Source organism: Mustela putorius, unplaced genomic scaffold, assembly GCF_011764305.1.
Source record: "Mustela putorius furo isolate JIRA1106 unplaced genomic scaffold, ASM1176430v1.1 tig00003899_pilon_pilon_pilon, whole genome shotgun sequence".
In the NCBI taxonomy this organism is placed as follows: domain Eukaryota; kingdom Metazoa; phylum Chordata; class Mammalia; order Carnivora; family Mustelidae; genus Mustela; species Mustela putorius.
In genome coordinates this window covers 4643478-4657141 of record NW_025422048.1, presented here as the reverse complement: position 1 = coordinate 4657141, position 13664 = coordinate 4643478, and the positions used below count along the sequence as shown (strand labels likewise).

Genomic DNA, 13664 nt, shown 5'->3' with positions numbered 1-13664 from the left:
GTGACAGGGCCAGGGTGGGGGGGAGGGTGCTGCGTGGGAGGAGGCAAGCGGGAGAGGGGAACCTCCAGCAGCACAACCACAAGTCACCTCACTTCTACCATTCTCCACCCGGAGACCACCAACAACATCCCACAGGGTCAAGGCTCCTGCCCACCAGGGGGTCCAGCCCCACTGCTACCAGTCCCAAGCCCTGGGTTGCTCTGGGCGCTTGGGACCAAGGGGCTCTAAGGGCACAGGCTCCCGGAGCCCGTCCTCCGCTTCCCCCACATGGGCTGGAGCAGCTCCAGGCGCTCAGGCACACAAGCCCCTCACTGGACCCCCGGCTGACCGTACAAGGCCATAGCCCAGGAACACCCCGACCCGAGAGCTGCGGAGGCCACAGGTGGTGGGCAGGGGTGCGCGCACAGTGTCCATCCCTCTGGGTGCGCCTATCCCCCTGCATCTTCATGTCTTATGTGTCCCATGTCTCATGTCCCATGTCCCAACCTGGAATCTCTTGAGCCTGTCCCTCTGGGGTTTCACGGACGCTCCTCCCATCCTCACTCAATCTCCAGCCCCCTCAGCCCTCCCCCGCGGTCAGGGGGTCCGGGGACCGAAAGCTGCCACCCTCCAGTCACCTGGCCCGTTCTCCTGGCAACCAGGCACCCACGTAGGTGTTGCCCAGAGTTACCTCTGGACCTAACAAAAGTCACCTTCTTCACTCCCCACACTTTGGAATTATGAGGGTTTGAGGAACTCAGAGTCAGGGCTCAGGACCAAGACCAAATAGAAACGAGACGTGTACTGTGGTCATTGAATGACCAACCCTATATCTTCCTCATGAATCACGGTATCACGCCTACGTTCCACACTCTCTGAATCCCGCTAGTGTGACCACGGGCCCACAAAGGAGTTTTGAGTCCCAGCTTTCAAGTCCTTGACTGCACACTCAGAATTGGGATGCTGCTGCCCCATACAGAAATTTCCATGTCTGCTTTTTTGTGGCCCTGCCCCATGCTTTCCCACAGCAGCTGTTACCAGGTTCCATTCCCATAAGAGTGTACAAGGGTTCCGATTTCTCCACAGATCCAACGTCGGAAAGGCCACAAAACTCTTTCTTGTGCTCAAAATTTCTGATGCAGGTGGAAGGCAGCAAACACGCTTCCTTCCTGTCACAAGAGAGTGCTCGGGCTGCTCCAGGATCCAGTGTGTATTCTCAGAGCAATTCTCCATTCCAGACTTGCCCCCACACCGAAGGCACCACCCCTTCTCCATGCAGGAGCACGGTCACAGCACAGCTAACTGGCCATCACCTGGGACCAGAAGTAATCCTGGGGACCAGACGCCCCAGCCACCTGGGCTCATGGCATTTCTACTGCGGTGCTCACCGCGAGAGCTGCACCCCGCCTTCCGTTCTCCACTTCTTCTGCAGCTCTCAGGGCAGCCCCTCCCCAGCTTCCCACTAGGACTGGGGCTGCTCGACAACACAGACTTCTGTGGCTGCGAAGCGTCCTGCTTCTCCTAGTGTCCTCCCTGCTCAACCACAGGGCCTTCCAGAAAGCAGAGCTCAGTGCATGTCTGGCAATCAAGGAGCCAGCCAGCAGGGCTCCTTCTGTGCAGAGAGAACATTTCTCCTCCATTCTGGAAGAAGCAAGCCAGGGCAGGAGCCCGCGCATGTGTGCCTCTGGCATTTACACAATGATAGACAGAAAGGCATCAGAAGCAAAAACAAACAAACTTTCCTTTTATTTCTCTATTTCCTGGCCCCACCCCATCAATTCGCTCCTCCTTTCTTTCGACTTTTCATTCCATCCCTCCAAACGTGTTGTGATTTTGAACAGGAGCCCAAACAAGGAAACAGCGGCTCCGCCGGTTTCCAGGAAATGACAAAACTGACAAATTCATAACTCTTGAACTGGGTAAGGACAAACGCTGTTGGGGGATGTCACTCACTCACTCAGCCGCTGAATCAGATGAAACCTCCTACAGCAAGGAACCCTACTGGAGAGCTTCGCCAGGGACACCGAGCTCTGAACTTGGGAGGCATCACAGGGAACCGCCCCCCCGCACCCCCCAAAGGAGGCTCTTTGCACTGCATATTCCCCCCAACCCTCTCTGACCCTGCACTTAGAATGCCAGGGATCTCTCTACACCCACAGGCGCACACACCCACACACACACACACACACACACACACACACACACAGAAACAGGGAAGAACCAAGAAACAGCCTCACTTCGTGCCCGGCACCCTGCAGGACAATCTGCCCACCCCGCCAGAGCCCGGACCGCACCACAGCCGCCCCTGGGGCTCAGGCCCCCTCTTCCTCGTGGCTCACAGCCTCTTCAGAGGGGACCAGGGAGGAAACCGGCAGCCCGGGATAGACCCGCAGCAAATACTCCAGCACCTGCACCCTGCTGGTTTCCATGTGGGCCCTGGGACCCCACAGGAACTCGTAGCGGGCAGGGTCACCGCCGGGCACCTGCTGGTACTCCAGGTACCCTTCCTGCACCCAGACGTTGGTCAGGAGCTCCCGGGGCTCCCCAAAGATGATGTGCTCCTCGCCGGCATACACCCCCATGACCCCCAGCGCTTCCCACACCACCTCCTCGGGGGCACGGTCGCCCTCCAGGAGGATCACCCCCAGGAGCACCACCAGGAGGCCGGTCTTGGGCAGGCCCTGCTCACCGCTCAGCATCGCATCGCAGGTGAGGCCCAGGACGGTGACCAGGACGTAGGAGTGCTCGCTGGGGTCCACTTCCTTCACCTCCACGCCGAACACCAGCCGCATGCACTCGGACGCCTGGCCCAGGATCCCGGGGAAGGCGTCCTGCTCATCCTCGCCGACGATCGCCAGCATCTCCGCCTGGCTGGTCGGCTGCTTGGTGCGAAACTTTTGGAGCAGGAACCCCACCAGGCTGACCGCCCTCACGTGGAGTGCAGCGTGGAGCACGGGCTCGGCCACCCCTGGCTCCCCCCCAGTGCCAGACCCCTCCTCCATCGCGGAGCTGGAGCTATCTTCAGACAGGCTCCAGGGAGAGGCCTCCATGGCACTGGGGGCGGGGAAGGCCCTCTGAGGGCTCTGGGGAGGACTCGAGCCTCCAGCAGCGGACTCCTCCTCCGGGGTATTAGGGAACAGGACAAAGTAAGAGGAGGAAGAGGAGGAGGAAGAGACGGATAAGTGGGAGGAACAAGAGGAGAAGAAGGAGGAGAAACTGGAGGAGGAGGAGGGGGAGGAGGAGGGGGAGGAGGGGGAGGACGAGAGAGACAGGGCCTCCTCGAACCCCGAAGCCTCATACAGCTCCGCATCCGCCAGGCGCTGGGCCTCTCTAGGGTCCTGAGGAGCCTCCTCCAATTTCCGGAGCTCATTCCTCCTGCCCACAGGCATGATGACTTGTGTCTGGCAGCAGCCCCCGGTGTGGGCAGGAGTGGGCGAAGCGACCCAAGGGCCTGGGAGAGAGGGGGGGTGTGAAGGGCCTCAGCTCAGGAAGGGGCCCTCAGCAGCCTTGACAAAGGGGACTCCGGGTCCTCCCCGTACTGGCCCTCTCGGGCCTCGCACAGGTCTCTCCTCCTGGGCAGCCCGTCCCCTTCAAAACGGAAGGAGGGAAGTCCACGGTCTCCTCTGCCTCTCTCTCTCTCTCTCTCTCTCCCCTCTGCTCCTCAGACCCAGGGCTTCACCTCCCAGCTCCCGAGTCCCCTGTTGGGGGGAAGGGGGAGGCCCCTCAGGGTGCAGACTGAGAATACAGGGCCCCCAGGGCAGATAGGAGAGCGGGTCTGATGCTGCGAGGTCCCCACTTCCAGAGGGTGGCGGTCCCTGCTCCCTCAGGGGACTTACCTTTGCGCTGGCAGGGCCTGGGCCCAGCCCTCTGCTGGCCTGAAGCCCCAGTCTCAGAACAAGACCACAGAGCCCCGAGACCAAACAGAAGCAAGTGAGCGTGTCCACATCTGACCGCACCCACCCCGGGGCCTCCTAGCTCCCTGGGAAGGGGAGGCTGCTGGGTCCTTGACTCCTGCCAGGGCCCGGGATCCTGCCTCAGCTGACCTGAGTCCAGACCATCAGACCAAGGCCCGTGACTCCCTGAGAGCAGGGATCTGAGAGTAAGAAGGGGGGGCTCGGCCCCCCCACTTTTTCCCACCAGCCATGCCCAGAGTTCCCAGAGCTGACAGTAGGGGCAGCCCAGGGTTCTCTGGGGTTCCCTCCTTGTTCTGGCAATCGGGGTCCACTCTCTCTTGCCTCAGGGTCCTCACCTGGGACTCCTGACACCCAGTTGGGCTTCCCCAGATGACCAGATGGTGTCCTCTCAGAGCATGGTCCTCACCTCCGTGAGAGCCCCCGAGAGCCGGAAAAGGCACCTTGGACATTGTGATACACAAGCAGACGAAGACTTGCTCTTTGTCCGCACTTCCTGGCTCTCTACTCTCCGGCCCTCATAATCCCTAAGTGTCGAGCGTGAGGAAGGTGACTTTTGTTAGGTCCACCAGGTGACTCTGGGCAGCACCGAGGCGGGGGCCTGGTTGCCAGGAGAACCCGCCAGGTGACTGGAGGGTGGCAGCTTTCGGTCCCCGGAACCCCTGACCATGGGGGACGGCTAAGGGGGCCGGAGACTGAGTGTGGGAGCCTCCATGAAACCCCAGAGGAACAGGCTAGAGAGATTTCAGATGGGGACATGGAGATGCAGGGGGAGAGGCGCACCCAGAGGGATGGACACTGTGCGCGCACGCCTGCCCACCGCCTGTGGCCTCGCGGCTCTCGGGGCCGGTGTTCCTGAGCTACGGCCTTGTACGGTCAGCCACGGGTCCAGTGAGGGGCTTGTGTGCCTGAGCGCCTGGAGCTGCTCCAGCCCATGTAGGGAAGTGGAGGACGGGCTCCCGGAGCCTGTGCCTTAGAGCCCCTTGGTCCCAAGTGCCCAGAGCAACCCGGGGTTTGCCCAGTGACCCCTGAAGGGTGGGACACTCTTGTAGGCCTGAGCTCCTGCTCTGTGGACTCTGAAGATGTCTCCAGATGGACAGTGTCGCCGCTGTGCTGAATTCCTGGACTCTTTGTGGGTGTACGAGGTTCGCTGTCACAGGGAACCCCCTCCGTGCCACCGCTGGTTCCAAAATGCACGTATACCACCCACAGGCCACCGCCCGGGGCTAAAGGGGGGCCCGGTGCCCTGTCCCGCGGTGGGGATTCCCTCAATCTCCGAGGAGGTTACTCTTTCCTCCTGCCGGGACCTGCCCTTCCTCTCCCAGCCCCATCCTGAGTTAGAGGCCTTGTGCCTCTCAGCCCAGGACCTCACCCTCCCGGAGGACCTCCCCACCTTCCTGCCCATGGGACACGTGAGCATGCCGCGTAGCGCCACACGCTCACTGCTCCTTCCAGGACCGACAGCAAGGCCGAGCTGGACTCTGTGCTGTCCTTTTTTCTTCCCTGAAATGGGGGTGGGGGGAAGGGCCGTCCTCCTTCGGGGTCCTCACATTACTGCCCTGGGTGTCCCAGGGATCCTCCCTCTCCGCTGCCCTGACCTTTCCCACAGACCAAGGGCCTCACGTCCCTGACATCCCCCAGCCCCAACCGTGGGACACAGGTGGGGCCGTGCCACATCCAGCTGTCCCTGCTACGTGCTCCCTGGCAGAGGGCCCTGCTGAGAACAAGGAAGCTGCACTCCCTAAGGCCCCTTCTCTTTTCATGTGGGGTAACCTTCATACCCTCCAGCCTCCCAAAGGCCCCTTTTTGAGTCCTGGCCATTCATTGAACTCCCTTCTCTGCTGACCATGTAGGGCTCCCTCTGTGGCCCCAAATTCAGCACCCTGAACAGAATCTCTCAGCCCTGAGCAGGACGAGGGGTGCTCCACGTGCAGCCTCTCCTGCCTGTGCTCTTTGAGGCCGCGCAGGTCGAGACAGTGGGGCGCACTCGGCCTGGGCGGGGAACCCCCTCAGCGTCCTCAAGGAGCACCTACTGATTCCACTAGGGCTGCCTCCTCCTCTTCTCACCCAGAGGATACGCCCTGCAGAGCCCAGCCCTCAGGACCTGAAGACACATGTGGTCGGCTCATGGGGTTCAGCCCAGCCAGCAGAGACCGGACATCCCAGAGCTGACAAAGGGCTGTGGGTATCCAGGGTCCCCTCAGGTGTGGGATGGGCAAGGCCCTGGCTCCAGGTTCGGAGCAAGTACCACACCTTGACCACTGGCACTCACCTGCGCTGTGACCTCACGGAATCCTGCCTCAGACCCAGACCTCGACGCCCTGTTTTAGAAGCCCCTGGAGGAGAAAACGAAGAGGCACCTCAGAGGACACACTTAGAGCACAGCCCCGGGGCCCAGGGCACACCGGAGGGCTGGGCTGGACTCCTGAGTCTGCCACCCGTCCAGGCTGGGCCGTCCCCCTCCTTGGCCTCTCAGGAGACTTCTTCCCCCCTGCCAGGACCTAAGCCCCACGCCCCCTTGGCCCAGAGGCCAAAGGGTCCCAGCAAGACCATGCGGCCCCGAGCCTCCACGGAAGGAAAGCGAGGGGGTCACATCTGGACCGGCCTGCATCAGGTCTACAGGGCTCGTCACGGATCTCCAGGGATGGCCAAATGTGGGGGTGCCATCTATGTGGGATGGGTCTGCTTCTTTGTCTATACCTGAACCCCAGGAAGGCTGGGAAAACTCCCGGTGTTCACTGGAGGCCACCTTCCTGGTGTCGAGGCCCTCATCTCATGGAGAAAAGCCGGAAGGAAAAAAGCGAGGAGAACTCAGTCTGCCCACCGATGCCCCGTCTCCCCACTGTCCCCCCATCTCCCCATGGCTGACAGAAGTGTGAGGGCAGGCCTGGCCCCTGGGGATCCTCCCTCCTCCACTGACCTGAGTCCAGACCCTCAGGCACAGACCCTCCCCTCCCAGAGCCCAGGGATCTGGGGACAAAGAGGGGCTCAGCCGACAGGCCCAGCCCGGGTTCTCAGGGCGGTCAGGTAGAGCTGGCCAGATTTCTGGGCCATCCCCTCCTCGTCCCAAGGGTGTGGATTGGGAGCCCTCGCTCCTGCCTCGGGGGGGCCCCCACATTGACTCTTGCCGGGACCAGGGCCTCCTGTGTGTCTCCCAGGTGGGCTTCCTCAGATGACCCGACTCCGACCTCTCCCAGCATGGCCCTCGCCTCCCTTTGAGCTCCCAGAGGAGAGTGAGGAGGCAGCACTCCACGCCCACCCCCCTGTACCGCACCCCATTCATAGAGAGCTGAGATTGGGGGCTGGCCCCTCTGTCCTGGGGGGCGGGAGTCCACGCTCTGTCCTCAAAGGGCTCATGTTTCCTTTCAGCAGGACCTGGAAGTATCCCTTCTCCTAACTCCAGGAGGCACCTTGCAGGCCCAGTTCCCCATCCCACTGAGACCCAGAGGGGAAACCAGGATCCTCATTTTTCTCGACACCCGGCCTTGCCTCGCAGGACTGACCCTCCGGGCACCCATTCATTTGGAACCCCTATGTCTGGGTAGGGGTCTGCTCAGTCCTCCCTCGGGGTCTTGGGGCTCCCCACCCTGCTGATCTGAGGCCACATTCTTCAGACCAAGGCTCTCCCGTCCCCCAGAACCTGGGTGAAACACTTTAAAAATCAGGAAACACTTTAGCTATTCCCCCCCACTTTGGGGGACATCTAAGAAGGCCCAAGGGCAACAAAATCACCTTCTGTTTTAGGCTCTAAGGACCTCAACTCTCAGCCTGCCTCCCTTCTGGACTCCAGCAGGACCTGGGGCCATGCCCTCCGCTGTCCGCAGTCCTTTCCTCTCTGACCTCCCCGCACATCCCTGAGATCCACGGCCAAATGTGGGGGTGCGACTCGGGCAGACAGCTGGCTCAAGGGCCTCCCTCAATGACTCTGTTCTGGGGTCCAGGGTCCCCTCACTTCTCCCTGAGGGTCCTCACCGTGACTCCAGCAGGGTCTGAGCCTTCCCTGCTGCTGACCTCAGGCTGTGCCTCTCACCCCAACCCCAAGCCTCTCTGAGACCCGGATGTGGAATTCTGGACATGCCACTTACCTCCTCCTGCTTAGGGGCCTCCCAGGACTGATTCTGTACTGGGTCTGGGGACCCTCGGTCCTCTCTCGTAGTGCTCACCTTGAATCCTGACAGAACCCGGGCCCTCCCCCTGCTGAACTGAATCCCCTGCTCCTTACACTAGGCCTCCTGACCCTCTGAGACCCGGAATCTGAAGTCTGGTCTCGCTATGCAGTCCCATGCCCTCCAGGGATCCTCCTGGACTGACACTATGGCCCAACCCCTGTGAGGCGTCCTCTGTCCTCCTCAGAGTTCATACCTTGACTCGGGTTACTGCCTGGGCCCTCTCTGCCCACCTGACCGAGGCCCTTCTCCTTCCACCAAGGCCCCCAATCTTTCCAGTGACCAGGATGGGGGAATCCGACCCCACTGGGCTTGAGTCCCCGCCCCGCCCAGGGGGGCCTCCCTAGACTGACATCAGAGGGGGGGCTTCTGCCAGAGTGTCCTCGGTCATGCCTCATGTTTCATGCCTGCTCTTTCCTCCCAGACTCGCCGGGACCAAGCCCTCTGCCCACCTGAGGGTGGCCCTGCTCCGACCATCAGGCCCTCAGTCTCTCAGAGACCCGGAGGCAGAATTCCCGATTCGCCATGTCTTCCCATCCCCCATAAGGACCTTCCCGGAGCGACTCTGGGCTGGGGTCCAGAGTCCAACGTGAAGCCCAGCATGAAGCCCAGCATGACCTGTGCCCTCCCCTCTGCCCACCCGAAGGAGGCCCTCTTCCTTCTGCAGAGGTCCCCAGTCACTAGAGAAACCCGGATAGGCGAGTCCCGCCCTAGAGCATACGAGACCCCATCCCGCCCAGATGCCTTTCTAAACTGACCCTGGGAACCCAATGCTGTGAGGTCCCCCCTGTCCCGCCTCACGGTTCATACCTTGAAACACATTCGCGCCTGAGCCCTCCCCTCTGACGCCCTGAGATCGGCTCCTTACGCCAGGCGCTTTATCCCCGAGAGACCCGGATGCGGAAGTCCGGACTCGCCACGTGCTCCCATCCCCCACCACGGACCTTCCCTGACTGACTCTGAGCTGGGGTCCTGGGGCCCTCAGTCATCCCGCTGTACCCTCACGGAGAAGCCCAGTATGACCTGCGCCCGCCCCTCTGCCCGCCTGAGGGAGGCCCTGCTCCTTCCACCCAGGCTCCGAGTCTCTCCGGAGGCCCCGAGGCCCCAGTCAGGCCACCGGACCACTTATCCCATCCCCCCCGGGGGGACTTCCAGGAATGGCCTAGGGTGCCGACGTGGGAGAGGTCCCCTCTGGCCTCCCTCAGGCTTCATACCTTGAATCACATTCGCGCCTGAGCCTCCCCTCGGATGCCCTGAGATCGGCTCCTTACACCAGGCGCTTTATCCCCGAGAGACCCGGATGCGGAAGTCCGGGACTCGCCACGTGCTCCCATCCCCCACCACGGACCTTCCCTGCCTGACTCTGGGTTGCTCACTGTAAAGCCCAGCAGGACCGGTGCCCTCCCCTCTGCCCACCCGAGGGAGGCCCTTTTCCTTCTGCCAAGGTCCCCAGTCCCTAGAGAAACCCTGAGGCTCGAGTCCCACCCTAGAGCATAGGAGACCCCATCCTGCCAGATGCCTTTCTAAACTGACCCTGGGGCCCAAATGCTCTGAGGTCCCCCCTCTCCTGCCTCAGGCTTCATACCTTGAATCCCATTCGCGGCTTAGCCCTCCCTGTGACGACCTGAGGTCAGTCAGGTCCTTACACCAGGCGCTTTATCCCCAAAAGACCCGGATGCGGAAGTCCGGACTCGCCACGTGCTCCCATCCCCCACCACGGACCTTCCCTGCCTGACTCTGAGCTGGGGCCCTGGATCCCTCAGTCCTCCCTCTGCACCCTCACCACGAAGCCCAGTATGACCTGCGCCTGCCCCTCTGCCCGCCTGAGGGAGGCCCTGCTCCTTCCACCAAGGCTCCGAGTATCTCCGGAGGCCCCGAAGCCCCAGTCAGGCCACCTGACCACTTGTCCCATCACTCCAGGGCGGACTTCCCGGAATGGCCTTGGGAGCCGATGTGGGAGAGGTCCCCTCTGGCCTCCCTCAGGGTTCATACCTTGAATCCCATCCGCGTCTGAGCCCTCCCCTCTGACGCCCTGAGATTGGCTCCTTACATCAGGCGCTTTATCCCCGAGAGACCCGGATGCGGAAGTCCGGACTCGCCACGTGCTCCCATCCCCCACCACGGACCTTCCCTGACTGACTCTGGGCTGGGGCCCTGGGTCCCTCAATCCTCCTACATCCTCACCATAAAACTCAGCAAGGCCTTCTCCCGCCCCTCTACCCCACTGAGGGAGGCCCCACTCCTTCTGCCAAGGCCCCCAGTGTCTCTGAGACCCGGATGCACCAGTCCCACCCCAGAGGCTACAAGTCCCCATCCCCCTCAGGTGCCTTTCCAGACAGACACTAGGGCCCGAATGCTGTGAGATCCCCTCTGTCCTGCCTCAGGGTTCATACCTTGAATCCCATTCGAGGCTGAGCCCTCCCCTCTGACGCCCTGAGATCGGCTCCTTACATCAGGCGCTTTATCCCCGAGAGACCCGGATGCGGAAGTCCGGACTCGACACGTGCTCCCATCCCCCACCACGGACCTTCCCTGACTGACTCTGGGCTGGGGTCCAGGCTCCCTCAGTCCTCCTACACCCTCCTCACCCATGAAACAAAGCACGACCTGCGCCCGCCCCCTACCCCACTGAGGGAGGCCCCGCTCCTTCTGCCAAGGCCCACAGTGTCTCCGAGACCCGGACGCGCCAGTCCCCACACCCTGGCCACGTGTCCCCCATCCCGCCCGGGGCCTGCCCGGACTGGTCCTGGGGCCGACCTCAGTTTCGACCCCTCTGTCCTGGGCTCCCAACTACTCCCTCGGTCCTGCCCCCGCTCGGGCACGACCCCATCCCCCCTGACGCCCCAGGGCCTCCCTGGGCCGCGGCCTTCCTGACCCGGCATCCTCGCCCTCCGACCAAGGTCCCCAGCCCCCTCGGACCCCCGAGGCCCCTGTCAGCCGACGCCCCCTGTGGCCACCCTCCCCCGGGGCCCCCAGGGTCGGTCCGCGGCTGGGCTGCGGTGGGGCTGCAGCCCTCGGGGCCGCCCCGATCTCCCTCAGGTGCCGACACCCCGCTCCAGGGGGGCCTGGGCCCGTCCTTCTGGGGACCCGTGTCCCCTGCCCTGGCCCCGGCGGGAAGGGCTCCGCCGGACGGCGCTGCCCCCCGGCCCGGGGTCTCTCGGGGCTGCCGCCATGGCCCCCTGGATCCCGGGGGTCCCCCCACGACCCCCACTCGGGGCACCGTCGGGGCAGGGTCTACCTGCACGCCTGGCTGCCGGGCCTGGGCTCCTTCCCTCAGCCAACCGGACTCCGGCTTCCCGCACACAGGGCCTCGCCTCTCTCAGGCCTCGGAGGCGGAAGTCGGCGCTCGTCACATCCGGACCCCAGAGGAAGGGGTCCCCTAGGGCTGACAGCACCTCCGCGGCGATGGGTCCCGCGTGGGCAAGGCGGGAGCAGGGGAGCGGGGAGGAGGGTCCCTCGGTCCTCCCTGGGCGCCTCGCCTGCCCTCTGGCAACACTGGGCCGCCGCTGACCGCAGACCTGAGCCCCAGCGGGATGGTTGGCGGGGCTCGTGCCGCACCTGCTCCCGGGGCCCGGGGTGTCTCAGGGCTGCGGGCAGGGACACAGTGCGCTGGGACGTGGGACCCCTCGGCCCTCACCCAGGAGGCCCTCCTCTCCCCTTGTGGGACACACGCCGTCACGGGACAGATGCCTGATGTGGACCCGCAGTGCCCGTGACCGGGAGGCAGGGTCGGAGGAGAAGCGCTCCTTCCAAGGGGTCCCTTCGCCAGCCGCCAGACTTCAGGAACAGTCTGAAGATTTTATAAAAACATTGAATCTACTGACGAGGCTGAGCAGCTGCAGAGGTTTGGGGTTCGGTCCCAGGGTGTTTAGGGTTATCCCCTGTTTCGGGGTCCGCTGCAGTGAGTTTTCCTTGGTCGTGCTCGTTCATCCTAAGAAACACAGTGTCCGCCTCTACCCGGTGTGTGTACTTCATATGTGTATATAGGCTGGGTGTACGTTGTATGTGTTTAGGTCTACATGCATGTATATATCACATATGTATGGACATCGACGGACATGTATGCACCTATGTTCTTGCTATAGATGCATTTTTATAGGTATGTAGGTATATACGTGTAGACTGTGTGTATATGTCTTTTATGAAAGACTAACTTCTCATCCTATATGTCATTTGTTTTGATACTCACATCTGTTTCTGGTCTAGTCTTGATATCCTCCTCCAGCACTTTTTTGAAAAGGCTGTCCTCACCTCCTAAGCTAAAGCCCAGAATCCAGACGCATCTGCCTCTGTCAATGCCGTTTTCTCTGCTGTCCTGATACTTGCCCAGAGCTGCTGGCACGTATCCTCTGCGGTCCTGCATCAGATTTGTGAAGGAAGCGGGGGCAGAAGTAGAAAATCGTTCCCACTACCCATGCTTTCATTGGCATCCATGCAGTCTATCTTCCCTCCTGACATCCCTGCTACTCCCCACGTCCCCGGCCCGACGGCACTCCGAAGCGTCACCTTAAAGCTTTCTCCGATTCTCTTGTTCAGGTATTGCTGTTCACATTGTATGTCTTTTAAAGGACTTACATTTGTGGGGCGCCTGTGTGGCCCCAGTGGGTTAAGCCTCTGCCTTCAGCGTAGGTCATGATCTCAGGGTCCTGGGATCCAGCCCCGCCTCGGGCTCTCTGCTGAGCAGGGAGCCCACTTCCCTCCTCTCTCTGCCTGCCTCTCTGCCTACTTGTGGTCTCTCTCCCTCTCTATATCAAATAAATAAATAAGATCTTTTTAAAAAATTTTAAAAAAATAAAGGAGTTTCCATTTTGTAGGACACATTTAGGTGCACAGAGACAGAGAGGAAAGTACACCGATTTCCCACTGATCCACTGCCGCACACCTACGGAGTCTCCCATAATATCAACATCCCCCACCAGAGTAAAACAGTGGTCATCCCTGAGGAAGGTCCATGACTCATCATAGTCATCCAAAGCCCACCATCCAAAGTACCAAAGTATCCCCATAGCCAAAGTACCACTAATGTTCACATCTGGCTTTCGTTTTCCGTGGGTTTGCACTGAAGTGGGATGACATGTACCCATCAGGACAGTACCATACAGAGCACATTCACGACTCTGCCGATTCATTCCTCCCCACACAGCCCCAGGCAACCAGCGATCGCTTTCCTGTCTCCATAAATGTCCCTTTGTAGAATGTCATTGAGTTGGAAACATACAAAATGGAGCCTTTCCACATCGACCATTTCACTTGGCAATAGGCATCTCAGTTTTCTCCATATCTTTTCACGGCTTGATAACTCATTTCTTTTGAGTGGCCCCTAACATTCCATCATCTGGATGTCCTAGAGTGTATCCATCAACCTACTAAAAGACATCTTCGTTGCATCTGTATTTAGGAAATTGTGAGAAAGGCAGTTAGAAACATTGATGCGTAGGTTCTTGTGTGGACATAGTTTTCAACTTCTTTGGGGAAATACTCATATGGCTGCTGGATGATACCACAGAATACGTCTATATGTGTAAGAAACAACATCAGTGTCTTAAACCTGGTCGAACAATTTTCATCCCAGTAAGTAAGGATGAGAATTTCTGCTGCTCCACATCAC

General features: G+C 60.9%; 1 protein-coding gene across 1 annotated transcript; it reads right to left on the bottom strand.

The window, feature by feature from the left end:
* Nucleotides 1-2159: 2159 nt before the first annotated feature.
* LOC101671863 (melanoma-associated antigen 8-like) lies at nucleotides 2160-11402 on the bottom strand. The gene is made up of 3 exons (XM_045068086.1): nucleotides 11295-11402; nucleotides 6163-6226; nucleotides 2160-3430 (listed from the first exon to the last, which is right to left on the bottom strand). The coding sequence occupies exon 3, from the start codon at nucleotides 3366-3368 to the stop codon at nucleotides 2292-2294; it is 1077 nt and encodes a 358-aa protein (XP_044924021.1). The 5' UTR covers nucleotides 3369-3430; nucleotides 6163-6226; nucleotides 11295-11402; the 3' UTR covers nucleotides 2160-2291.
* Nucleotides 11403-13664: the final 2262 nt, after the last annotated feature.

Bases quoted from the DNA above. Each gene is read 5' to 3' on its own strand.
- LOC101671863 (XM_045068086.1), bottom strand. From the start codon at position 3,368: ATGCCTGTGGGCAGGAGGAATGAGCTCCGGAAATTGGAGGAGGCTCCT.